This window comes from Neofelis nebulosa, chromosome 3 (genome assembly GCF_028018385.1).
Source record: "Neofelis nebulosa isolate mNeoNeb1 chromosome 3, mNeoNeb1.pri, whole genome shotgun sequence".
In the NCBI taxonomy this organism is placed as follows: domain Eukaryota; kingdom Metazoa; phylum Chordata; class Mammalia; order Carnivora; family Felidae; genus Neofelis; species Neofelis nebulosa.
In genome coordinates this window covers 103,048,942-103,076,612 of record NC_080784.1, presented here as the reverse complement: position 1 = coordinate 103,076,612, position 27,671 = coordinate 103,048,942, and the positions used below count along the sequence as shown (strand labels likewise).

Here is a 27,671-nt window from a genome sequence, read left to right as displayed (position 1 = left end):
AGTTGGGGGTATTTGTTAAAAAATTCTTTTTACTGGGAGAAAGTTTTTCTCTTGTAAGTTCTTACTAGTCTTAGGTGTAGATTTTGAAATATTATGTGGAAAAAGCCTAATAGCTCTTTAACTTCTCTTTAAGTAGTATTTTTCCCCATTACATTCTAACCAATAACCAAGTCCATCTTCTCACCTGCATCCCTCTTCCACATTCCTTATCTAGATAACTGTAGATGATTCTTAGCCGGCCTCTCTGCCTCCAGTCAGGCACCCATCCAGTTCATTCTCTGTGCTGTTATCAGAGTGGTGCTATTTCCAAAACACTAGTAGTAGTAGCAGTAGTACTCAGAAGGGATTATGTGCCAGGCACTGTTGTAAGCACTGTACTCGTTTACTCCTTATAATAACCCTAAGAAGTAGATTGTGCTATTTTCCTCAGTTTCCAGATGCAAAAGCAGGATAGAGTAGTTAAATCATTTGTTGAAGTCTACACAGCTGGTAAGCATTAGAACCAAGTTCAAGCCCAGACTTCTAGATTGAGAGCGCAGGCTTGCAAACTCTACATCAAACTGTTTCTTAATCTTCCTTACTTAAAACACTTCAGTGATTGATTCCCATTATTGGGTCAGGTTTGACATGGCACATGATGCCCTTCATGCTCCAACCTGTTTCTCTTCTAGAGCTTCATCTCCCATTTCTCACTACTTTCTTTATATTCCTGTGAAACTAAACTACTTGTATCACCCAAATACACTGTTTTTTCACATATATGTGCATTTACTACCACCTCCTTCAATTTGCTCTTTTGGATTGTTCTTCAAGACTCATTTCAGGCATTGCTTCTTCTGGAAACACTACCAGGATTATTACCTGCATGATTGAATGAAGTGTTTCTTACCCACATGCCCATACCTTTATCGCAATATCATTATAATACAGTAACATTGCACTGACCATATTTAATGGAAACTATATATATCAGAAACTCCTCAAAGGCAGGGCTTATATCGGATTTTTCTTTTATGAGCAATTATAACCATGCAGTACACTGAATAAAGTTCCAAGTTTTTATTTTATTTGCAGATGAGGATTCATGGTGATGGCTTGCAGGGTCATAAATAAAAGAAGGCATGTGGGACTTCAGCAACTTTCATCATTTTCAGGAACAGGAAGAACCTTCCTAGGCCCAGTAAAATCATCTAAATTTATTATTGATGAAGAGCGTCATGAAAGTATATTAATCAGTTCAGTAGTAAGACTTCTTGAAAGTTTGGATTTAACCAGTGCAGTGGGACAACTTCTCAATGAAGCAGTTCAAACACAAAATAACACATATAAAACTGGAACCAGTACCCTTTTGTTTCTTGTCGGTGCATGGAGCAGTGCCGCTGAAGAATGTCTTCATTTGGGTGTCCCCATTTCATTAATAGTGTCTGTAATGTCAGAAGGCTTGAACTCTTGCATTGAAGAGGTAGTTTCCCTTCAAGTACCTATCCACAATGTATTTGACCATATAGACAGCACAAAGACATTTTCTGGACTTGAAACATGTAGTGTCAGTTTGTGTCCTTTTCTACAGATCCCTTCAGATACTGGTTTACAGAAGGCGCATGATCTCAAGGATGTTGCCTCTCCATCATTGACCATTTACAACCTTTCTGGGATACCTGTTAGATCACCTAAACTCTTTAGACCTCAGGCTGAAGATGAAGCAAATAAAAACCAGAATCCTCAAACTCTGAAAAAGAGTCTGCTCACCGACAGCCGCTGTGGAAAGTCAATACTAATCCACAGTAGGCATTTTAATAGGACAGATAGTAATCGGTGGATAAACAAACCAGAGGGATTTCTAGAACAACATGGTGCAGCTACTCCCCGTACTTACAGATGTAATGATTTGGTAGAGTTGGAGATGGGTTTGAGTCATGGAGATCACAACAGCATGAAATTAGTAGATGAAGCAGTTCGACTACAATTTCAGAATGCAAGTACGCAACAAGGCAACTGTACAATACCATTTATGTTCGACATTTCAAGAATCTTCACTTGCTGTTTACCCGGTATACCTGAAACTTTTTCTTGTGTCTGCCCAGGATATATCACTGTTGTATCAATATCTAATACTACTCTGATCAAGGAATTGCAGAATCAGCCTGTCCAGATTATTCTCATTGAGGGTGACCTCACAGAGAATTATCGCCACCTGGGATTTAATAAGGCTGCAAATATTAACACGCTATTAGAAAGCATGAAGGTTCAACAAGACAGCTCAGAAGAACAATGGACAGATTATGTATTACAGGTATTAATCAAGTTCAATGTGAACCTTGTCCTGGTACAAGGAAATGTGTCTGAAGACTTAATTGAAAAGTGCATGCACAGTAAGCGGTTGGTAATTGGCTCAGTGAACAGCAGTGTGATGAAGGCTTTCGCGGAAGCTTCAGGAGCAGTACAGGTGGCCTACATTACACAAGTGAATGAAAACTGTGTGGGCAGTGGGGTCTGTGTGACCTTCTGGAGAAGTATTCCCTCAGATGTCATAGATAGGATCAACATACTGACAATCATGATAAAAACAGAAGGAATTAATTTGGTTACAGTAGTGCTCACTAGCCCACTCCCTGCACAGATGCAAGCCAAAGAAGACAGGTTCTGGACTTGTGCCTATCGTCTGTATTATGCTCTAAGAGAGCAAAAGGTCTTTCTTGGAGGTGGCGCAGTTGAATTTTTGTGTCTTAGCCATCTTCAAATTCTTGCAGAGCAATCACTGAGTAAAAGAAACCACGTCTGTTCAGGATGGCTTCATAATACTTCCTCTTGGCTGGCCTCATCTCTGGCACTATACAGATCAACTGTGCTGAAATGCCTGGCAAATGGATGGCACAAATACCTTTCAGCTCTCATGTATAACACTGCCAATTGCTCATCAGAATTGGGAGCCAGCACAGTCATTCAACAACATTTACAAAGTGCCACAGACTCTGGCTCTCCTTCATCTTACATCTTGAATGAATACAGTAAACTAAATAGTGGAATTTTTAATTCAGGCATTTCAAATAAACTGGAACAGATTCCAAGCGTTTATGACATTGTTACACCAAAGACTGAGGCGTGGCGCCGAGCTTTGGATTTAGTGCTTTTGGTACTTCAGACAGACAGTGAAATTATTACTGGACTTGGACACACACAGATAAATTCACAGGAAACAGAGGGCTTTTTATTTTTGTAGTGTTATTGGCTAAGTCTTTGGAAAATAATCTTTTATAATGTATCTTGCTAATAATAAATTTCCTAGTAGCCAAGTCATAGTGCCTAAAATGCCAGCTATTACCAAGAAGAAAATTACTGATGTCTGTCAACAACTGCAGGGTCTGAGATTTCACCAGACTTACAGGCTAACAGGTGAGCCTGTTACTATTTCATGGGATGCTACAGGATACATGAGACACCTGGGCCAGAGACAAAGCACTTTTATTATTCACAAGCAAAAGTGGTAGCCAGGGCTTCCTGTTGGTTTGTATCAGTGATGGAAGCCAGCACACACACAGTGATGGAACCCACACACAGTGGGTTGTGTTATAGAAAAGGAACACTGAGCTTGGGACTTCCACTGCTTTTATAGTCAACAGAAACAATCCTGTTCTTTGTCCAGGGGGAGTTGTTACCTCATGCCTCAAGGTTGTTCAGTGTAAATACAAGCCAGAGACATGGACTGGGTAAAGATAGGTCAGGTCCTTGTATTCATGGCATACCCAGAAATATGCAGTGTCACTCAGAGCCCATAATGGATGGCCTCTTCCAAATACTCACTCCTTAACCTGACGTGCTCTTGGCCAAACTTGAATTTTCATGTAAGAATGCCACTCTCTTGGCTAGTCCAATTAATCTGACAGGTTGTTTAGTCAATACCAAATCTATTTAATTAGTTTCATATAGCAGTCAATTAAGGCTACTGTCAGACTCTGAGCAGCAGGATGAAACTGGTCTGTAGTATTGATCTCAGTGACACCCCCTAGGGTCTTGAATTTAGTCAATTTTAAATTCCAAGGGAGGGGTGTCTTTTTAGTAGCATGAATGTACTGTAAGACCAATGTGTCACACATTACGACCCATGCCAGGAAGCTTTGACAGAGTTGTTAATCTTCAATGTCACTGACAAAATTACAGGAGGTAATAGATGGCCAAAACACATCCCCAATCCCTAATGGAGAGACCTACTGTGGCCCATTTTCCCCACATACAAGCACATCCCAACAGGGCGAGGTCACTGTACTTAAAGATTTGTTGTGAAACCTAATTTGAATAACCATTATGTGATTTGATTAAGTCACATAGGTAGTGTCAGTGGTTGCAGCCTTATTGCTATACATGGCGAAATCCAAGGCTACTCAAACATTAATAGAAGTATAAAATCAGTCAGATTGAAACTAGGTTGTCCTCGTTCCTGTGTTTGTACATTTTCACATCTAGAAGCTGCCATTGATAGCATTATGAACTGCCTCCAATACTGAATAAGAGTCTTATTAAGGAGACAACTTTTGTTTGTTTGGCTCTCAGAGGAATTAAGTGCTATTACTCTGTCTAAATAATCTTGAGAAACTACTTGGCAAACAAAGTTCTGAATTTTGTTCAGGTTTATCAGCCACTTTTACTGGTAGAAGAAGATAATAGCCACAGTCAGAGCTACTGATCATTGACACAGGCTTCTAACTTAACCACCAGAACCATCATCTATCTAGTGAACATTTGGGACATCAGAACATTGAGGCACTCACACTAAATCCCAACCTGCCAAAGGATTAGGGTAGGTTAGGGCGTGGTAGTAGATGGCAGGAAGTTTGTCTCATTTCTCTACATGCAGTAATACCCTGAATGGGAAAATGTCCTCTGGCACTTTATGACCATTTATAATATAACCATGTTATATATTTTCATACAAATCTATTCTAATCTTAGTTTTGACTTTAGTCACTTTTTCCCCCTATGGGAACATGGACAAAGAAGTTTAACACTGGCACATTAGGGTCTTTAACAGTTGCCAAGAGATTGTTATCTCCCTGCATCCAAGGAGGCTCTTTTTTTCTTTCTTGGCCCTTGTCTTCAGTGTTGATGTCAACTTCTTTCCTGGGCACTTCCCAGTGTCTGGGGAACACCCAAACTGGGGATCTTTCTTTTTGCCCTCCATATAACACTGTACCTCCTCAGTGTCCTACAGCCCTTGGTACTTTTGACCACCCTATGCCTAATACCAATTTCCCCTAGAATGGGAACTTGGGCACCTGTATCTAACAGAGCCACTTTCTTCCCCCAAGTTTCCCCACCACACTTGGCTTTTTCCTTAAAGCAGCTAAGGTCAGGGTGAAGGAGTTACCAAGAAGTGCAGAGGGAGAGAATGGTTCTGTGCCAGTAAGCAATGCTTTGCATTTAATTTTGGTTTTGATCAGCTGCCCAACTTGTGCTCAACAAACCTACAATTTTGATCTGCTCAAAGTTTTAGTTACTCATTGCTGGCAGCATTTGTTTCAGCTTTGAGGACCCCTTGACTTAGCAGCCACAGCCAAATTTCTTCTTGGCTAGAGCCGTGGGGGATGCTGCCTTGTTATATTAATATTGTTTCTTTTCCCACCCTGAGGCGAGGGAACAACAACCAATACATGATTTGACTGGTTTGTTTTAATCTTACTTCACACTGCTTATCCTCCAAACATAATTTAAGAGTGGGGGTACAGTGTGACAGTGGGAACTTATATTCCCCTTCCCCTTTCCAACTACTTAGGTGAAAACATTTACTGTTGGATCTCAGGAAGACTTCTCTCTCTCAACCCAGCCCATTGGGTCCCTCATCTTTTCCAGGAAACTATGGCTTTCTCAGCCAAAACTGTCAAGAACTGGCAGGGTCTGAGATTTTGCCCTGTTTACAAGCTAACAACTAAAATTCCATGGGATACTGACAGGAGACATGAGACTTCTGGGTTGGAAACAAATGGTTGTATAGTAGGCAGAGCTTCATGTTGATCCTCTGTCTTTCCAAGTCCCACAGGGGTACCATAAAAGCCCATGATGAATTCCTGCATATACAATGTGTTGTGTTATAGGAGAAGAACACCTAACTTAGGCAATTCACAACTTTTACAGTAAGCAGAAGTAAGCCTGTTCTTTGTCTGGAGTGAGATATGTCATCATTGAAGGTGACTCACTGGAAACACATCCCTGAGAAATGACCTGGAAAAAGAGAGCTCAACAAACAAAACAAAAAACAAAACCAAGAGAGCTCAAACTCAGCAAGAAAGTGCAGGGATGCTGAGAGCCCATCACAGAGCTCTATTGCTACTTAGCCATAAATCGAACATTGTAAGAACCAAATTATGTGTGGAGTTGAATATTAGAAGAGCTCTGGGGAAATAATATAGTAATTAAATTATTAATTACCTACCATGTTCCAGGCACTATTCTAAATTCTTTACATATTGTATTAATTTGCTAGGGTTGGCATAACAAAATAGCACACATTAGGAGGCTTAACAGAAATTTATTATCTCCCAAACTGGGGGACTAGAAGTCTGAGATCAAGGTGTTGGCAGAGTTGGTTTCCTCCGAGGCCTCTCTCCTTCACTTGTAGATGGATGTCTTCTCCCTGTGTCTTCATGTCTTCCCTCTGTATCTGTGTCCTAATTTCCTCTTCTTGTAAGGACACTAATAATGGATGAGGGCCCTCCCTAATGACCTCATCTTAATTTAATTACCTCTTTAAAAAGCCTGCCTCCAATACAGTCACATTCTGAAGTACTGGGGACTAGGACTTCAACAAATGAATTGAGGGGGACACAATTCAGCCCATAACACATATTACCTTGATCTTTGAAACATTTTCTCCATTGTATAGAGGAGGAAATGAGCTTAATAATGTTAAGAAACTTGCCCAAAATCTTACAGCTAGTAGGTAGTAGAACAGGAATTTACACTAAGATTTTATCTGCTCCAAAATGTATTTCTAAGTATTAACTGTGATAGGAAGCTTTTTCTGTAAAGTAACAATAACAAAACAAGAAAAGAGAATGTCTAGTTTATAGGGATAATTTAAATATATTAGAAAATATAATTTGGTTATCCTCTACTTAGGTAAAAGAATATAATTTTTGGTTTAATAGTTGTCTTAAATGTGATCACATGAAAACTTTGCACAGATCATCATTCTAGTTATATATACTGTCTTCAAAGTTAAAATAACATTAAGTGTTGAACTGTTTTTTAAAATAAAGTGTGTTATTTTACTTGTGTAGGTATCGATACTTTTACTCTCCTGTATACCATTAACACTTAGTGGGGTTTTGTTTGTGGTTTTTTTTAAATTTTTTTAAGTTTTTTTAAATTTATTTTTGAGGCAGAGAGAGACAAAGCATGAGCAGGGGAGGGGCAGAGAGAGAGGGAGACACAATCCAAAGTAGTTTCCAGGCTCTGAGGTGTCAACATAGAGGCCGATGTGGGGCTCAAACTCACAGACTGTGAGATCATGACCTGAGCCGAAGTCGGACGCCCAACCAACTGAGCCACCCAGGTGCCCAACACTTAGTTTTTGTTAAAGTATTATGAAAATTATGAGCGCCACTAATATTAATGCAGATTCTTAGCTCACTTTATATAATAGATTTTTTGTGAAGTTGGTATTTGTATTAGTACGATTAAATATTTAGTAAAATTTTGTTATAAATACTTTCATTTGAAAGTAGAAGTCTCATTTTATTTATTTTTATTTTTTTACGTTTATTTTTGAGAGAAAGGGAGAGACAGACCATGAGAAGCGGAGGGGCAGAGAGAGAGGGAGACACAGAATCCGAAGCAGGTTCCAGGCTCTGAGCTGTCAGCACATAACCCATTGCGGGGCTGGAACTCACAAACCACGAGATCATGACCTGAGCCAAAGTCGGACGCTTAGCCGACTGAGCCCCCCAGGTGCCCCTAGAAGTCTCATTTTAATATAGATTTTGTTAGTTCATTTTGTTTCCAGATTATAAAAAACTTTTTACTGTTGTGTGGTTTATCTGCTATTTTTCCAATTTTTTTAAGGAGTGCTTTTAAGTTGTAATTACTCAAGGAACTGTTCTGTCCTTGCAGACTGAATCCCATCCCACACATAAACTCGATTCATTTAAGTAAGTGAGTTTTCTAAGAAACTCTGTGCATAAGCAGGTAGACATTTTTCAAGAGACCAAAGAAGTATTGACATCTTTGAGACCAATCTGCTTCTGTAAAATTATAGACTACAAAGAGGTTTGCAGTTATCTTACATCACATTATAGCCAGTCTTCCTAATGATAAATAACTCTTTCTGGACCAGGGGTTCATTAGCTCTTCAAAAAATAATCTTCAAGAAATTCTAGCAAAGGAATCCCTACAAATACCAGAATATAGGCAGGTGTACCTGCCTACCTCAACGCTGAATGGATGCAGGATCAGCAGAATGGAAGTGGGAAGCAGCAAGAATGAAGGGGTTACTGACAAGTCATTGTGAGCTATATACCCTAAAACTGTTGAAAGGACTCTACCGGAAAGGAAGTATGGATGAACAGATTTGAGAATGGGCATCATATTCTGGATGAGTGGAAAGCAACAACAAAAACCAAAACAACCCCACTTTTATGTGTTTGTGTGGATGCAAGAGAATTGATTAGTGCTGTAGTGCTCTAAGCTCTGAAGGTTATCAGAACTATTCAGCACATGCTTCTTTCCAGGAGGACTGAGCCATGGTCTAAGAGGGGAAAATGTTGGAAAGAAGTATAGAGCAGGACAAAAACATTTGGAATAAAGCAGAGGGAAAACTTACATTGGGAATGGTAAAGCAGTGTCATTTTGTATTAGGTTGGGTGGCCAGCAGACTCAAGAGGAAAAGATCTTCCTCTGTGGAAGGTCTGTAGACTTCTAGGAAACACAGAGCTAAAGGTGGAAAATCTTTCCAACTAGACTTCGCTTTGACAAATAGAGAAGGGTTACACAAAAAGGTTATATTTTTGGTCCTTCATTATAACAGGAGAGAGACCATGGGCCATGAAGCTGAGAAATTGACCCTGGTCCATGCCCATCTCCATAAGAAATCTCTCCTATGTTTGGATCCACAAAAGTCCATGTAATTTGGACATGAGGGAAAAAAGACATTTAGCCTCAAATGACCTTAGCTATTTAACCTCAAATGACCTTAGTATAAGAAAAAAGATTTAAATAGATTAAATAATTTGAACAGACCATGAGAACTTACCAGAAAAATACTCTAGCTATAAAGCAGATGAAAATTAATGTTTTTAAACAAGTTAAATCATTTAGATTGGAACTTTTGAAAAAAACACACATTAAAAATGAAGATGTCAGAACAGATTATAGAATGACAGCTGACACAATTCAGAAAAGAATTAGATGAAACTACACATAACACAACAGCACATAGAGTCCACAGAAAGCATGGTAAAGGAAGTAACCCAGGAGAGGAATCTCTTTCACAAACCCTTCTAAATTTTCATAACAGAAATCTGCATTGTATCATTTTTTTTTTTTAAAGATGCTGACCTAAATGGCCAAACTTTACAAAGGATGACTTTCCTATGTAAAGCACAGACCAGTATAACATTAAAGTCATTCTCTGGAACTTTTCAAAACCATTAATGAGTCATGTAAGTTTTGGGGTAGTCCTCTGGCTCACTAGTTCATGCCATTGTTCGACAATAAATGGCTTTATTTAGTGAGGGGGAAAGCAGTTCACGGTCTCTCAGAGAGGCGATGCCTTGCAGTCACCAAATGACAGGGTTTCCATGAGCATAGCCTTCCAGGCCCACAAACTTTCCTCAGGATAACAGGAGGAGATCATCATCAGAGGAATTAACTCTTGTGCTAACCAAATTCAGAGAATTGTTGTGGAAACCAAGATGCTGATTTTGCATTTATATTTGTAACATGACTATTAGAAAAAACAGAATACTCATATAAACTGAACCAAGAATTGTTTCCTCCTGTGTCTAAAAGTCTCTGGGAAGCTAGGAACATTGTTTGCTGAGGCTGGAATTGAAACCAAGGGACTCCTCTGTTGCAGCACTAGCCAGACACTCTCTCTTCAGGACAATGCTGGACACCCACCATGATCCAAGAAGGTTGCTCACTTCTGTTGTCATACTCTATTCAGGTGTTAGGTTAATTAAGTAAACACTACTTTCTTTTTACTCAATTCCATTTCAGACCAGCTTTCTGGTGGCAGCATCCTATGGCACCTTTGAATGTTAACTTGCTGATTTGGGAGACATCTCTCCAATAGTGACATCTAATAACCACAATCACCCACTTTGTGATATTCGCTAACCCCCCAGAACGTAACCATATCTGTTCTGGAAGCAACAGATCAGTCCCCAAGGACCAGCTAAAGGCTCTTCCTTTCATGATAAAAGAATGCTAAAGGGGAAGTACCTATCAGCCTCCAGGATACACTTGTAGTGTAGTGAAATAAGCATTAGACTTAAAACTAGAAGATCTTTTTCATAATCTGACTTTGCCCCCTATGTGACCTTGGGCAGGTCACTTAACCTCTTTTAAATCTGTTTATCTGTGAAATGTATTCTTAAAGTGACTTTAAGGTTTAAATTAAATATGTATTATGATAATCTAACTCAACTGCATACAAATATCTAGGGAAATAAGCATTTGGATCATTGTTATAAAGCAATTTTGTGAGATTTCTGTTTCTTTCCTGGCCTTAAAATTTTAATGATTCTCCTTTGTGCCCCTTCCTCCCTGACTCTCCTTATGGTGATTAGATATAACGCCCAGACCACAAAGGGTCAGCGTGCCTACTTTGGAGATAAGAGCAATAGGAAAGGAGAGTACTAGGCAAGAAGTATTTCACTTCTCAAGATGACTGGAGGAGAGAAGAACCCAGGCAGTTAAGGATAATAATGATAAAAATTAATAATAGTAGGTTTGGTGTAGTGCTTTACCCTTTTAAATAGTTACTGACCCTGGTAGGCCACTTCTAAGAGAGCAGGACTACTCTCTCCCACATGGGTTTTCTGGCCTCAGAAAGCAAAGTCAAGCGCAAGCTAGGATGACTCAGGAGTGAGCAACAGGTGATTGTAGACCACAACACCCTTGGATCAGCCTACCTTGGAGTATGCATGTGTCATCTGTTACAAGTCATGATGTCAAGTTCTTATTGTGATTGCCACCTACTTTACTTTAGTATTTTGTTTAAATAGAGCAATAGTTCTCAGTGTTGGCTTCAAATAAGAATCAACTGGGGACCTTTTATGACTGTTAATGTCCTGACCACATCCATAGATATTTATTTAATTAGTCAGAGGTCAGGGCTCCGGGCATTGGTATTTTTAAGAGCTCCCCAGGTGACTGGAGTATATAGAAAGACTGAGAATCATTGACATAAAATGATGATTTTTTTCCTTGCTCAGTGTTCCTCAATCCCTGACTACACTGTAGTATCACCTGGGGAGCCTTTAGACAAACTGAATCAGAAGCTCTGGAATTGGGGCCTAGATATGTGGGTTTTTAAACCTTCCCATATGATTATAATGTGCAGCCAGAATTGATCATTGCTACTATAATGTAAATAGACTATGAAGAGATGGTATTTTTAATACAAAGTAATTGCTATCTTTCCTTGGGGCAACTGAATCCACATGTTCAGGGGAAATGCACAGTTTGCAACTTTGCAAAAATATGAAAACTCATGCACTTAGCTTCAGGCTGAGGAGATAATGTCAGAAAAGAGCAGAGAGATAAGGAAGAATAAAAAAAGAATAAATTGCCATGTATTATTTTATATGAAACAACTTGAATTCCTAAAATACCAGTAATCAACTTTAATTCAGCAATCATCTAAAGAAGGATCGTGCCTTGCAGAATATTGATCACAGATCTTATCTACCATTAAAGACCACTTCTTCATGCCAAGGATAGGCATGATGGGAAGCACTTTGTGGCACTGGCTCACTTGATCTTCATGGAACTTCTGTGAGGCAGGCTCTATTATTATCTTCACTTTACAAATAAACTAAAATGAAGATAATAATAGAAATGATAAATAACAATACAAATAAACTGAGACACAGAGGCTAAGTGTTTTGCCCAAGGTACAAACTATTTAGAGGTAGATCCTGGTAGCAGGTCTTGAGAGACCCTAATGGCAGCCAGTGGTCTCTGAAGAAGCAAAACTGCACAGACAGGAAGGTACAATGTGCTGCAAGATGAATATATTAGAATTTCTCCTGCTTATTTTATTTTTGTAATTTTAACTTTTTTATTTCTGTTATATAGTTTATGTATATTAGTTTGGTAGGACATATATAGAGAGAGAAATAAATATGCATATACTGGGGCATCTGATCAAAGTTTGAATATCGCTTCTCCAGAAGCTAATGGGTATACAAATAACAAACACAAATATACAAATTCTACATATGGCCGAATATCAGTCTATTTTGATAGAGTAAAGGTAAAATGGGAGCAAATTATTCATTATAGGGTCAAAATCAGAGGTGTCTAGCTGTCTCAGTCATTGGAACATGGGACTCGAGCACATGGTCCATGGTTGTGAGTTTGAGCCCGGCCTTGGGTGGGGGGAGAGAGAGAGAGAGAGAGAGAGAGAGAGAGAGAGAGAGAGAGAGAGAGATGATAGATAGATAGTAAATAAGTTCTTCGGTTTTTCTCTTTTAATATTTATTTTTGAGAGAGAGAGAGACAGACAGAGCATGAGCAGGGGACGGGTGGAGAGAGGGAGATACAAAATCTGAAGCAGGCTCCAGGCTCCGAGCTGTCAGCACAGAGCCCGACACGGGGCTCAAACCCACGAACTGTGAGATCATGACCTGAGCCGAAGTCAGATGCTTAGCCAACTGAGCCACCCAGGTGCCCCAACTAAACACATGTTTTTAACAAATAATTAAAAAATAAGAGGTGAAAATAAATAGATTGTGGTTAGCTCTATCTTCTATATGTAAAACATTGTGATATACCTTCAAACATTTTGAAATACTGTTTTAATGAGCTGTTCTAAAAACCCTAGTTTCTTTGTTACTTTTAAATGAGTTTTCACCCTGTGACCTTTCAGCAATATATTTTTATGGAGCTTTTTAGACAGCTTAGACTGTATTTAAACTAGAGAATATTTTTTAAAAACTAAAACTAGAGAACTTTTAAAGTATTTTAGATTGACTCCTGGGATAACAGAGACCATACCGTGCAAGCAGCAAGCATGCTGATTTGCCTGGGTTGTTTTGTGGCCTCACTTCCAGGCTCTTAGATCATGTTGTACCAGCAATTACTTCACACCTGAGTGTGTCCTTGACAAATTTTACTGCATGTTCTGGCACCTCTGTTCTTCCTAAGTACTTTTATTTCTCTTCTCATAGCCAGACCCCATTCTTTTTATCTCTAACTATGGATCTCCTTTTCTGCATTCACATTTCCATCCTGGAAGGTTCTTTTGTTTTGTTTTTTAAACACATTTACCTTTTAATTATTTCCATTATTCTTCGAGAACATCTTTAGAGTAAACTCTTAATCTCTTTTCCCCCACACACAAAAGGAACCATTATTAATATTTGGTGTACAGTTTTCTAAGGCCCCTTATGTGTACATGGATGTATATATATATGTTTTTTCTAATCAATAGTGGGCTCAGACTAAATACACTGCCATATAACCTACTTCTGTCAAGTAAAGTAATATATTAAGAACTCCCCCCACCCCAAGGGGCACCTGGGTGGCTCAGTTGGCTAAGCGCCTGACTTGGGTTCAGGTCATGATCTCACAGTTCATGAGTTCAAGTCCCACACCGGGCTGTGTGCTGACAGTTCAGAGCCTGGAGCCTGTTTCAGATTCTGTGTCTCCCTCTCCCTCTGCCTCTCCCCTGCTCATGCTCTGTCTCTGTCTCTCCCTCAAAAATAAATAAACATTAAAAAAAAAATTAAAAAAAAAGAATTTCCCCCAATACCATTAAATAGAGTTCAGTAAAAGAACTGCAGCGGCATCATGTTATCCCAGCACAATAACCTACTATAATTTCTTTAACCCATATCCTATCAGTCAATTCAGTTTGGGTACATGATAAGCAAGGCTATAAAAAATGTATTTGTACTGAATCTTACCTCTTATTCATGATTATATCCTTTGGATCAATTCTTAGAGATAGATATTGGGTCAACAGGTGGACATTTTAACATTTGTTACATAATTTTGCCAAATTGTTCTTTCAAAAGGCTCTGCAAATTAAAGTGTCATTTCCACAGCCATTATTGACAGTGGATATTATTATTAAAATTTTGTTTGACTAATGTGTGGGACAATGTAACCTCAATCTTAAATAATCTTTAAGAACAGTGATTTTCTTTACATATGTTTAAATGTTTATTTATTTTGAGAGACAGCATGCGTAAACATGGGAAGGGACAGAGAGAGAGGGAGAGAGAATCCCAAGCAGGCTCTGCACTGTCAGTGCAGAGTCTGACCCGGGGCATGATCCCACAAGCCATGAGATCATGACCTGAGCCGAAATCAAGAGTTGGACGCTCAACCAACTGAGCCACCCAGGTGCCTCATTTTTAAAAATATTTTTAATGTTTGTAAAATGACTGTATTTTCCTTTAATCATTTTCCTTTGATGTTATGTTTACAAAGCTCTTCCCTACTCCAAAGTTATGTTACAATCACCTGTACAGACTTCTAGTAATGTTATGGTTTTGTTCATCTTTCACATTTAAATATTAATCCATCAGGGACTTATTTTAGTAGAAGATACAAGACTCTAAAAGAACTTTTTCTAGATGGTTATCCAGTTGTCCCAAAATCATTATAGGATATTGTTGCACACTCAGATATTTCTTAGCAGTGAGTAGGAAATTCCAACAGAAAAAGAGATATGTTCTCAGTTGCTAAGAAGCATTTTCATAGCCTTCTAATTATGGGTTCATACTGTTCAGTGTTCTATGATAGCACCACATACTATTGGAAGAGGAATACTGTAGAAACTTGTCACAGTAACAGTGATGAGAACGAAGGCAGCATCTTCATGATAAAAGTTTTCCTATGCTATCTTGACAGGTACTCTCCCAAGGAAGTGCTTTAAAACACACTTTTTGCTTTGTAAGAGTCATCAGAGCTTTACCCTGGAAAAAACCTAAAAGATTTCTTCTTTTGACCTGCAGGGGGCAAACTTCCACTCTTATCCTCTTTTGAAGTTTTAACCTACTGGTTTAAAGTCCTCAAAAGGGAAGGTGAGATTATTTTCATGTGAATTAGCATAAATATAAAGGTAAGGAGATTTAAAGTAAAAGGATAGTGAAAGTTAAAAGCAGTTCCTTTTTTTATTATTGTATATTTTGAGATGGTCTGAGACATGAGTCAAAGTCCCAGGTCAGCTTATAATTAGCTGTGACTTTGGGAAGGTAATTGAAGTTCTCTTGGCCTCTGTTTTCTCACCTTTAAATCACAAAGTTGCATGAGGTCATCCCTATTATACTTTCCAACTCTAAATTTTATGATTCTTGTTACCAACTTAAATCCCTGACATATTCTGAGTGATAGTAAAACTCATTGGAAAGGGGGCAAAAATGTCAAATTGTTCTTTCAAAAGTCTCTGAAAAAATTCTTAAAAGATTATAATGATTAGATCAGGCTTAAAGTTGATTACAAAAGCTCTAGTGCATGATGTTTATAACATGGAGATTTCAAACACTGGCCAATTATGGATTCAAACCTTTATAATCACTTATTTTATTACAAACCAGAAGTAATACAATAGAGACTTAAATTACTTGTTTCAATGATCTGAAAAAGAATTAACTTAGATTGTTGTCACCATAGCCATATCCATAAATTACAATGAGTTCAAAAGAAGCATATAAGTTAATCTGCAAGAAACCAGAATATAAAATATAAAACCCAAAGGAAACAGAATAACATATGTATCCCTTTTGTGGGTGGAAGATAAATTAGCAGATATTTTAAAAAAGAGGAAGGGGGCACCTGGGTGGCTCAGTCAGTTAAGCGTCCGACTCTTGATTTCAGCTCAGGGCATGATCCCACAGTCATGGGATTGAGTCCCACATCAGGCTCTTGCTGAGCACGGAGCCTGCTTAAGATTTTCTCTCTCCCTCTGTCCTTCCCCTGCACTCTAAATAAATAAATAAATAAATAAATAAATAAATAAATAAATAAGAGGAAGCCATTAAACACAAGATTTTTTTTTTCATACTACAAGAATAAAAACATTTTGAAATGACAGGAAGAACTAAATGTGACACACTATTAAAGGCCTATTGTTTTAATTTTTTAAGTTTATTTATTTATTTTAAGATAGAGAGAGAGAATCAGCAGGGAGGGGGCAGAGAGAGGGGGACAGAGGATCCAAAGTGGGCTTTGCGCTGACAGCAGCAAGCCTGATGTAGGGCTCAAACTCACAAACTGTGAGATCATGACCTGAGTGGAAGTTGGATGCTTAACTAACTGAGCCACCCAGGTGCCCCAAAGGCTTACTATTTTAAATAGTATAAATATGTATAATCCAGGCAGCTGTCAGGGTACCTAAACTCAGGCTAAATCTGACCCAAATCTTAAACCCAGTTGCTCTGATATCAAAAACACTTTCAGGGTGTCTGGGTGGCTCAGTTGGATAAGCATCTGACTCTTTGTTTTGGCTCAGGTGATGATCTCATGATCTCACCTTTCATGAGTTTGAGCCCTGCGTCAGGCTCTGTGCTGTCAATGCAGAGCCTACTTGGGATTCTCTCTCTCCCTCTCTCTCAGCCTCTCTCTCTCTCTCTCTCTCTTTCTCTCTCTCTCTCAAAATAAATAAATAAACATCAAACAAACAAACAAACAAACAAACACTCTGAGTGGAGCACCTGACTGGCTCAGTCAGTGGAATGTGCAATTCTTAATCTCAGGGTTGTGAGTTCAAGCCCCACGTTGGGAAAGTGGATATTACTTAAAAAATAAAAACAACTTCTGGGAATTTTATTGTGCACCCCCCACACACAGTTTTGCTTCTCTCTGTCTTCTGTATTTTATTGGTAAGCTATTTTTTCTTTCTTCTTCTCATCCTTTACTTCTTCAATCTTAATGTCTACAACTGATCTACCTATTCGTATTGTGCACTTCATGAGTTTTTAAAAGTATTTAAGATCTGAGTAAGTTACGGAGAGAACAGATGTCAAAATGTAGAGTGCTGACCTTTCATTATTTTCTGATTACACCCTTCTTTCTTGCTTTTCCTTTACTGTCCCCCATCCTTTTTTTTTTTAATGTTTATTTTGAGAGAGAAAGAGACCATGGAAGAGTGAGGTAGGGACAGAGAGAGAGATAGAGACCAAAAATCCAAAGGGGCTCTGTGCTGACAGCAGAGAGCTTGATGCGGCACTGGAACTCAGGAACCATGAGATCGTGATCTGAGCTGAAGTCAAACGCTTAACCAACTGAGCCATCCCGGCACCCCCACCATCCCTCCTCCTTCTTAATTAATAAAATTATCCCTAGTCTCAAAAAGAGCTCTTCTTATATTTGCCCTTGACTACAAACTCCCATTTTCCAAAAAGGACAGCTCTCCCTAAGAGGATATTAGTAAATCAAATTTTCCCCATCTAATTTTACCTGTAAGTTTGGCATTTAAATTCCCATTTGAAAAAGAAGGAACGGTTTTCACAAGAAGACATGGAAAAATGCACATCTTTGCTCCGATAATACAGTATATAGAGAAGCAACTTTATAGCAGCATTTCATACTAGTTAGAGAATATATGAAACATAGAACTCAGTGTTGGTATTGTGCAGAAAAGTTTGCATTTATATACAATCCTGGAGAAAATGCAAATTGGTTCAACTTTAAATTGTTCTTGCACGAAGATGATAGTAGTATTATAAAAAATGGAAACAAACCAAATATCCAACAACAAGGGGTATTTAGACAAGTATGATATCTTAATATGAAAGAATGAGCCCTATACTGCTTTTAAAAATGTCAAGTATACATTTTACTTCAACACATAAACAAGTAAATAGTGAAAAACTAAAAAACAAAACTCAAGATAAAATGAACTTTATAGCTATGTAAAAACAATAGCAAAGATTGGAACCCAGAGGAATGTAAATGATTTCATTTCCTATTCATTTGTAAACTTAAGTTCCAAGTTTTAGAAATGACAATAATTCTATTAGTTATAATTAGTCTATCTTGTATTATACCTCTGTATACACTAGGACCAATCGTTTAAGTCTATTTGAATTGATTCTAATAGTTCGAACCATCTCCAAAAGATATTTTTTTTTCCTTTAGGATTGCTTTAAGTCAAATTTTTCTGATGTATTAATTGAATCTAAGAATAAATTAAGTATCTTTAAAAGCTTAATAGTATGCAACATTCTAAAACTTACTTAGTTGAAGTATAGTCTGAAGAATAGTCACAGCCTAGAGGAGTGTAAGGTGATATGACAACCACATGATAATATAGTATCCTGGATGGCATCTTGGAACAGGAAAAGGACATTTGGTAAAGACAAAGGAAATCAGAACAAAGTATGGATTCTGGATTCTAGTTAATAATTATGTATCAAAACTGGCTCATTAGCTGTAATAAATGTTGAAACTAGATGTGGAGGATATAGATATTCTCTGGACTATTTTTACAGTTTTTGTGTGCATCTAAATTATCCTAAAATTAAAAACTTATTTTAGAAATGTTAGTATGTTTAAACAGGTAACCACCATCCAATATATTGAATTAATGTACTAAATAACAGAACCTAGTTTACTGTTAGTGACGAATTGGTAAGGTGAAAAATTATCAGGTCATATTTAAAATTATGTAATATATCAAGAGAATACTTCAATAAGGGAAGATATCCTTCAATAATGAGAAAGACACATTATTAAGAGCTGAGGCTGTACACAGCCCTATATAAAGCACTATCCTTGCCTTGGGTATATATTAAACTATCTCCAGCAGGACCAGATAATAGAAATACATTACAAGGGCCCAATGCCAACTCTAGAGTCAAATAAAATGTTCTTACTTATCAACATGTATAGTTGTTACTACTAGACTACATTATATAATTAAGTATTTTTCAGACTGTTTGGAGTATGTTTTCCTTTTCTGAAATTTTTTTCCTTTTCTATTTTGTTTGCCATTTTTCTTGGCAATTGCATTTAAAAATTTTTCCAATGTGTTTATCTGGTGTTGTGAAGAAGATTCTTTGTATATTGTCCACTAGGAATGAAAAAGTAAATTGCGAATTTCAGAGTGTGTTGACAACATTGAAACTGGATTGATGTCTAAAAAAAGTAGACCTGTTTCCTGTGTTAACCTCAGAGCAGGAGGTAGAAAAGGCTACTTCCCAATAGGTTTTCACTTTGGATTGATACCAAATTAAAAGAAATGAGGCAGATGTAATATATTTTTCCTCTCATCACTCTAATTAAATCATACATTAAAATAGTTTCTTTTTAATGTATTGAAAATGTTTTAAACTAGCATTTGTGTTTTCTTATTTAAAAGCAATAGAAACCTCTGTTGATGAAGTCATTTATTTTTTTAGAAATAATTATTGGTTTCCTGCCGTATTTCTGAAACTGCTTTATAAGAAGCACATGTGTCACTTGTCAAAATGCAGACTCTCACGGTCTCAAAAATCTAATTCAGTATGCCTGAGGGTCTAAGAGACTCTGTCTTTTTAATTAGAGCCTTCTTCTGGTCAGGCTAAGTCTTTTACTGATTAGTTGTTTATGGTAGTTCTTAGTTCTGGCTGCACAATAGAATTATCTGGAGAATTTTTAAAACTACTAAAGCCCTGGTTTACCCTTCCCATACCCCAGATTATAATTTATTTATCTGGAATGGGGCCTACACATCAGTGTTTTTTAACTCTCCCTGGTTGGTACTACTGTACAACCATGGTCTAAACCATTAGTTTTGTGTATGGAATCATAATTAATTAGAAAAACCTGTACTTTATGCCTTAGGCTCTATTCAAAATATATATACATATATATATTGGCTACTGATTATAGCACATGAATCTCACAAACATAATGTTAAGAAAAAGAAGCCAAAAGCAAAAGAGAACATACTAATTGGGACCAACTGCTATTAGGTACAGGGTTTTGTGGGGTAAAGTAGGAGATGGAAATATTCTGGATATAGATAGTGGTAATGGTTGCACAACAGAGATTATAGTAAAGTGTACACTTTAAAGAGGTGAACTTTATGTTGTGTGAGGTATATCTCAATTTAAAAAGCTACTAAAAAAAGAGAGAACATATGGTTTAACCATGCTTGTAAATTTCAAAAACAGACATATCTAAACCAAAGTGTTTGAAATCAGGTTTGTGGTTATCTTTGGGGAGGTGGGAAAGGTAGTGGCTGGTAAGGCGAACAAGGAGGGCTCTGGAAGTGCTGGCAGAGTTATTTCATGACCTGAATCATGGTTACAGGGGTGAATTCATTTTTTTGACCATTTTTGAATTGTATATTCACGATTTGTGCTCCCAAAAAACGGGGTTGTCAAGTAAAGTTTACAAGATATTTAGACTCCTCCACTTAAGAATACAGGAAAGAATGGCTAAGTAATCTGCCTTAATCTACAACAAAATCACGTCTGATGAGACGAAGATAATGTTTGACAGTACAGGTTGTTTGATATTGGAACTGTTTTCCAAAGACAGCTATATAATCTCTGTCCTTAGAACTCAGGGAAAATAACCTTACAGTAAAATCAGTTCTGTTTTGGGATAGTACCTTGTAGTAATTGGCCAGATGATATTTTGAGACTTGATCTAGGTGTTTGAGTCTACCTTTAGTTTATATTTACTTTTTACTCTGGGAAATAAGCAGACAAAATAAAAGAAAAACTTTGAATTCCCATAATAGAATACTTGCCAAAGAGAATTAGCTAATTCATATATTTTTTAGTTTCAGCAAAACGTATTGTAAATCTGTTCCACCAGTCATCCAACTGAATTTTTCTAAGATCAGTTTAATGTCCTTTCTTTTATATTATCACCGACAATTTTTTCTTAATTGCCATTAATATGCTGACAGTCCTAGACTCTCCTTCCCTTCTCTGCTTATTGCTGCTTTTCCAGGCTCTATGAACTTAGTTGTTCCCACTTTCTTTCTTCATATGTTCCAGGGTTTCATCACTTTATTACCTCTTATATTTCTTTAGCTCTGCTCATATTTCTAAGACTTTTGGTTTCCAGTAATGACTATAATATCATGAGGTTCTGGAAAATGTCTACTTCCTTTTGCAACAATGCTTGTAGGCTACAACACTATGGTTCAACATCGACTCCTTTGGTTCCAGGATTATGTCTTTAGAATTGAGTCAATTCAACCTTGCCCCTGATTTCATAAGCTCTGTTTTGCATGCCATCTATTCCCTTTGAAATCTTTTCATGAATCTCCAGAACTCTTTCTTATTCCATTAGCCACTTGTAGACTATGCTTTTATATTCTTATATCTAATGTTTGTTTTTGCTTTTTGTTTTTGTTTTTGTTTTTACAAAGAAAACAAACATCATCTTAAATTTGCTTTGTTCTTAATTGTTCTGATTTTTCTGAGGACATCACTATAATATAAATACCCAAGATATTAGCCAGATTCAGAAATAATGAGTGATTTTTTTCTAGTTCTTAATTTTTCCAATTGTTTCTTCATTGGTTGACAAATCTTATGTCAATTATTTTATTAATGATGTTATTTGTGTTCACTTAAGGAAAATTAAATTACAAAAACAAGGGTACATCTTGTTTCTTAGCTACTAAGTAAATATATATTTTATATATATATTCTCTCTTATTTGGGGTCAAACCCTTGTAGCCATAGATAATTTTGTGGCTAGGAAGAATTTTATAGATTCTTTTTTTCTAATCTCCTTGTCTACAGATGAGGAAACTGAGACCCAGAGAAATCTATGTAGTTAATTACTGATAAAGCCATCTTTCTTCCACATTCTTTATTGTTTTATTTACCTCTTTTTTTCTATGCAACATTTTTAACACATAGGCACGCTAAGTCATTTTGGCATTTTTTTCTCTTAATTTCTTTAAAACTTTTTGGTAAATTATTTAGTTCCATTTTAGTACCAGACATTCAAGCTAACTATTTCAGCACGATTTATTATTTTTTTAAATTTTTTTAAGTTTATTTATTTATTTTTGAGAGACAGAGAGTGAGAGGGGGGAGGGACAGAGAGAGAAAGAGAAAGAGAAAATCCCAAGCAGGCTCCACTCTGTCGGCATGAAGCCTGATGTGGGGCTTGAACTCACAACTGGTGAGATCATGACCTGAGCTGAAACCAAGAGTCAGATGCTTAACTGACTGAGCCACCCAGGTGCCCCTATTTTAGCACCATTTAATACATTGTTATATTAGCACAACTTAAAGAACTTCCTCAGGGGCACCTGGGTGGCTCAGTCAGTTAACTGTCCTTTTTGCAGCTCAGGGCATGATCTCATGGTTCACAAGTTCGAGCCCCACATCAGGTTCTATACTGACAGTTCAGAGCCTGGAGCCTGCTTCAGATTCTGTCTCCATCTCTCTGCCCCTCCCCTGCTGGTGCTCTGTGTGTGTCTGTCTCTCTCAAAAATATAGAAACATTAAAAAAAAAAGAACTTCCTCAGAACAAAGCACTTTTCTTTGTTGCTGTTGCTTTTTAATGTATTATATTTTTCTCCACACTTACTGAATGCTCCAAATCTAGCCACCCCCAGAAAAAACACATCCCTTCACACTCTCATACTCTATTTCCTTTTTTAGATACATTGGATAATAGTAACAGTTCACAGGGACACCTTGGTGACTCAGTCAGTTAAGCTTCTAACTTGATTTTGGCTCAGGTTATGATCTCACTGTCATGAGATCAAGCCCTGCATCAGGCTCTGCACTGAAAGCATGGAACCTGCTTGGGATTCTCTCCCTCTCTCTCTGCCCCTCCCCTGCTCATGCACTGGTGCATGAGTACGCTAACATTCTCTCTCACACAATAAATAAATAAACTTCAAAAAAAAAAAAAAACCAAGGTCAAATTTCACCTAAAAGTGTGAGTCCTTTTCCATTTTTAAAATCTTTTTAGGTTGTTTTGTTCCTCTTGGTTCCATTGACTGCATTAAGAATTGTTGATGGCTCCATCCCTCTTAAAAACTTCTCCTAGCTGATCTCATAGAATCAAAGGCTTCCAAGGGCCGAGACCACAATTTATTTATATTTTCAGTCCTAACATTTAACACAATGCCTCAGTTTCTCTTGTCAAGAGAAAAAACAAAACCATTGTCTCTAACACAGAAGTAGTATTAGAGAAAAAGGCTGATCTCTAGTCCCTGGTTTTTTATTTGCTTTCAACAGTGAGCAAGTCACTTACCTTCTCTATACCTGTTTCATCACCTGTAAAACAAAGAATATGGGCTCAGTGTTCCCTATCTATCAATCTATAGGTATGGCACTATTTTCAAAGGAAATCTCACACAGAAGCCCAGTTGAAGCCCAGTTGAAGCCCAAGCAAATTGAAAAAGCTGTGCTAGGGCACAAGGAGGCTCTCCTGCTCCTCCCTTATCCCTGTCATGGCCTCAAAGGTTCTGCAAATCCCTATGACTCTTTAGAGCAACACCAGAAACTCGCTGAGCTAGACATTTCCCATGGTCCTGTCAGGCTTTAAAATACTATGTTCTAGAAGCAGTACCGAGATCTTTTTTTAAACAGTATTATTACCCCAAATATTATTTAATGACAAAAAAATTTTTCATTTGATTCAATTTTTCTTTGTACTTTTAACACAATGTTTGCATTGTAAAACATTCAAATTGAATTCCTGAAGAAATAGAACAAAGGACAAAGTAAATTGAAACCCAAATCCATCATTTTCCTTTTTCTTTTTTTTTTTTTTTCCCAACTTAAGTCCAACAACACTAAACAGATGGTGAGAAATTAACACCCAGAATTTTCAATGACATGGGTTCTTCATCTTGTCAGGAGACTGCCATTCTTGAGTCTGCTGGGAGAAGGGGAAATCATTAGATGAGAGCCAGTTATACAAGTTAAGTACTGAACTTTCACTTTCAGAACAGTCGTCCAGTTAGTTTGTCTTTAAGGTCACTGGTAAAACCTGAACTTGGATTGATGATTGTACCTAACAAGAAGCATTTACATAGCATTTATTTCATTTAAATCACCATGCATTTTCTTTACTGTTATTGATCTACCAGACAAGAGGAAGGTTAGCATACTATTTCTGTTCTTTAAGTGGTTACTCTTAAATTTTAATATGCATATTTAATTTAATGAAGTTTAATTGATATATAATCCTCCTACCAATCAATGATCTTTAATGTGCAATTGACTTTTTTCCATGCCTATCCCTGGATCAGATGTTGGGATTTTCTGAGCCCCATTATATGGCTGAAAGGCCATTTCTGGGTCTCTCAGACCCACAGGTTTATGAAAGGACCTCTGCTCTATTACCCTACATGCAAAGGGCCATATATACCTTGACTTCTTTCCTCCCGTGATTATGATCTCCAGCTCTGTAGCTATATATCTTGTTCTAATGCCCCTGTGACTGCTTTTAGCTCTCACTCTTCCTCCCCATCCTGGATTATTTCCTCTATATTACATTATTTGGAGATCTCCCTTTCTTATGTTGAAACCTATGTTAAAACATTTAAAACTTTATGGAAGGAGTAGATCTCCAATGTTGGTTTAGTCTACCATATTAACTGGAAATTTCAGAGATGCTTTATTAACTTCTCTACAGATGTGGAGGCAAGCATAGAGAAGTTATGACTAGCCCATGCCAGTATTGAAAAAGAATAAGCAGACTTTATTTCAGATCTTATTATTCCAACTCCCGTATTATTTCCCTAATATTGGGATTCTTTTGTCCTTCCTCTTTACTGATCCCTTAAAGTTGTTCCTAGATTCCTATTGACTCATAGAACACTAGTCAAATTTTACCCTTCCAAAGAAAGTCCTATGCATTCATTATCGTCCCAGAAGCTCTAGGAAAAAGCTGTGCTAGGGCACAAGGAGGCTCTCCTGCTCCTCCCTTATCCCTGTCATGGCCTCAAAGGTTCTGCAAATCCCTATGACTCTTTAGAGCAACACCAGAAACTCGCTGAGCTAGACATTTCCCATGGTCCTGTCAGGCTTTAAAATACTATGTTCTAGAAGCAGTACCGAGATCTTTTTTTAAACAGTATTATTACCCCAAATATTATTTAATGACAAAAAAATTTTTCATTTGATTCAATTTTTCTTTGTACTTTTAACACAATGTTTGCATTGTAAAACATTCAAATTGAATTCCTGAAGAAATAGAACAAAGGACAAAGCTCCATTTTTGCCAGTATAATTTTTTTAAGTTTATTTATTTTTAGAGAAAGAGAGAGAGGGTAAGCAGGGGAGGGGTAGAGAGAGGGAGAGAAAGAATCCCAAGCAGGCTCCACACTGTCAGCACAGAGCCCAACATGGGGGTCAGTCTTACAAACTGTGAGATCCTGACCTGAGTTGCAATGAAGAGTCAGTCGCTTAACCAACTAAGCCACCCAGGTGCCCTGCCAATATAATTTTTTAAAAGCCATGTTAAGCATTTTTTTTCCAAGTCAATCAAAGGTTTTAGATGAATCATGAAAACTAAGGTTTACTTTAGTCCTTTTTTTACCTCTTGTAGCCTGATACAGAGCCTTTCTTACTCACAAATAAGAACTAGTCTCTGGACTCCTATGAACCATGCATGAGAGCTAGCATCCATAGCCATCAGTATAATTAGCTTTTGAAAAATTATGCCTCCATGCTATTTTTAAAAATTTTTGAAAAATGTTTTATTATTTATTTTTGAGAGAGAGAGAGAGACAGAGCGTGAGTGAGGGAGGGTGAGAGAGAGAGGGAGACACAGAATCCAGAGCAGGCTCCAGGCTCTGAGCTGTCAGCACAGAGCCTAACTCAGGGCTTGAACTCACAAACTGTGAGATCATGACCTGAGCCAAAGTCGGACGCTCAACCTACTGAGCCACCCAGGTGCCCCCCTCCATGCCATTTTTTAAAGCATACTCTTCCTCTGAAGAATTATTCTGATCTTCACTATAACAAATATTTTCGCTGTCTCAGCTCAAATTGTGACACACTCAGCTTGCACTAATACACATGTTTCTTAATGTTCCTATTCATCCAATAATCATTTTTTTTACTGTTATCCCTGGTTAAGCATTAGAATCACAAGGATGAGGGAGGGAGCAAGTTCACTGTGAAATCAGTGCCAGCATAGTCATATGCAGATTATGCTATGGAGTAAGAAGGAACAGTTACTCCTTTGGAGACAGAGGCGTAGGGTTAGAAAGAGGCAACAGCTTGTGCAAAGTTATGGAAATCAGGGCACCTCCCAGAAACTGCAAGTCTGTCTGGGGCTGGGGATCTAAGATAGGAAGGAAGACTGGCAGAGAGGGTCCCAGAGAGGCTGGCAAGGGCTGGGCTGTCTGCCCCAGGTTCAGGTGTTTGTGTTTCATTCTGGAAGCTCTGGGCAGCCTTGGAATAATTTTAGGCAGAGAAGTAGATTAAAGTAGGGAAAGCTGGAGCCAAGGAGACACATGGGGTAATTATAATGCATGGCTTATGGTTAGCACTCAGTGAATGTCAGTTGAATTATTACATTTAGAAGAAAAATGTTTATTTATTTTTGAGAGAGAGAGAGAGAGAGAAACGGGATGGGGAGGGGCAGAGAGAAGGAGAGGATCCGAAGTGGGCTCTGCACTGACAGCAGAGAGCCCGATGCATGGCCCAAATTCATGAACTGTGAGATCATGACCTGAGCCAAAGTCAGACACTTAACTGACTGAGCCACCCAGGTGCCTTGAATTACATTTTTGTTCATGGATGAGTACCCCATCCTCATATTGGCCTGCACAAATTTAAAAATTTTAAGTGTGGAAGAATAAATGGTGTCTGCAAAAGGTAGAAACTAGTTTGGCTAGACCACTTTCCTTGTTTACACTTCACATGCTCAAATATCCTCTCAATAAAAACAGGCTCATTTAGCTTGCTATTTACTTAGAGCAAAAGTAGTTCTCTATCTGACCTGAGTGGGCAGAATCCTTGCTTAGTTTTTGAACACAGGATGTGTTCACAGGTAGTTTTTGATTACTCAAAGCCTCTGTTACTCTATTTATAAACCAAGTCCTTTGCTTTTCTTCTTCTTATTCCTTCTGATGTCTAATGTTTTACATTCACATTTAAGGACTCTTCCCATTCACAGATAGTGGGGAGAATGAAAGAAGAAAATAAGTCAATTTTTGTAAATATTTTTGGAGTAAGAATTTTCACTAAAAGTTTCCCTAAATTCTACGTGTTTCTCTAAAGACTTTAATATCAGAGGTATATTTATGTACTTCAGGAATCTGGTTCTTTTGTAGAGAAAATATCCATCCCACCCAAATTCTGTTTATTTGGAAAACTATTTACATAGCAATAAAATTAAACTCCCAGTATTACTGACTTATTTTTCTGACTTTTTTTTCTTTATGGACAGTTAACAATAACAAGAAAAAAGAGAATTCATGAGTTTTGTCTTAGATATTTCAATAACTTCAAACAATTTATGCCGAAGTATCTATACTTTCATTGACATATGAGTTAAAATTTCAAATATTTACT

At 37.5% G+C, this 27,671-nt stretch overlaps 1 protein-coding gene across 5 annotated transcripts in view; it reads left to right on the top strand.

Annotated features, from left to right (window-relative positions):
• The window catches only part of BBS12 (Bardet-Biedl syndrome 12), a 67,766-nt gene that overhangs the window by 9,451 nt on the left and 30,644 nt on the right, over positions 1-27,671 (top strand). For 3 of the 5 annotated variants that reach the window (XM_058721445.1, XM_058721443.1, XM_058721444.1), the window contains one exon: positions 1,075-7,262. The exons of the other annotated variants lie outside the window; for them this stretch is intronic. In XM_058721445.1, the coding sequence (XP_058577428.1) occupies positions 1,085-3,220 (2,136 nt within the window). In that variant the 5' untranslated portion in view covers positions 1,075-1,084 and the 3' untranslated portion in view covers positions 3,221-7,262. Of the gene's footprint in view, positions 1-1,074; positions 7,263-27,671 lie in introns of those variants that run through there. 5 annotated transcript variants of the gene reach the window in all.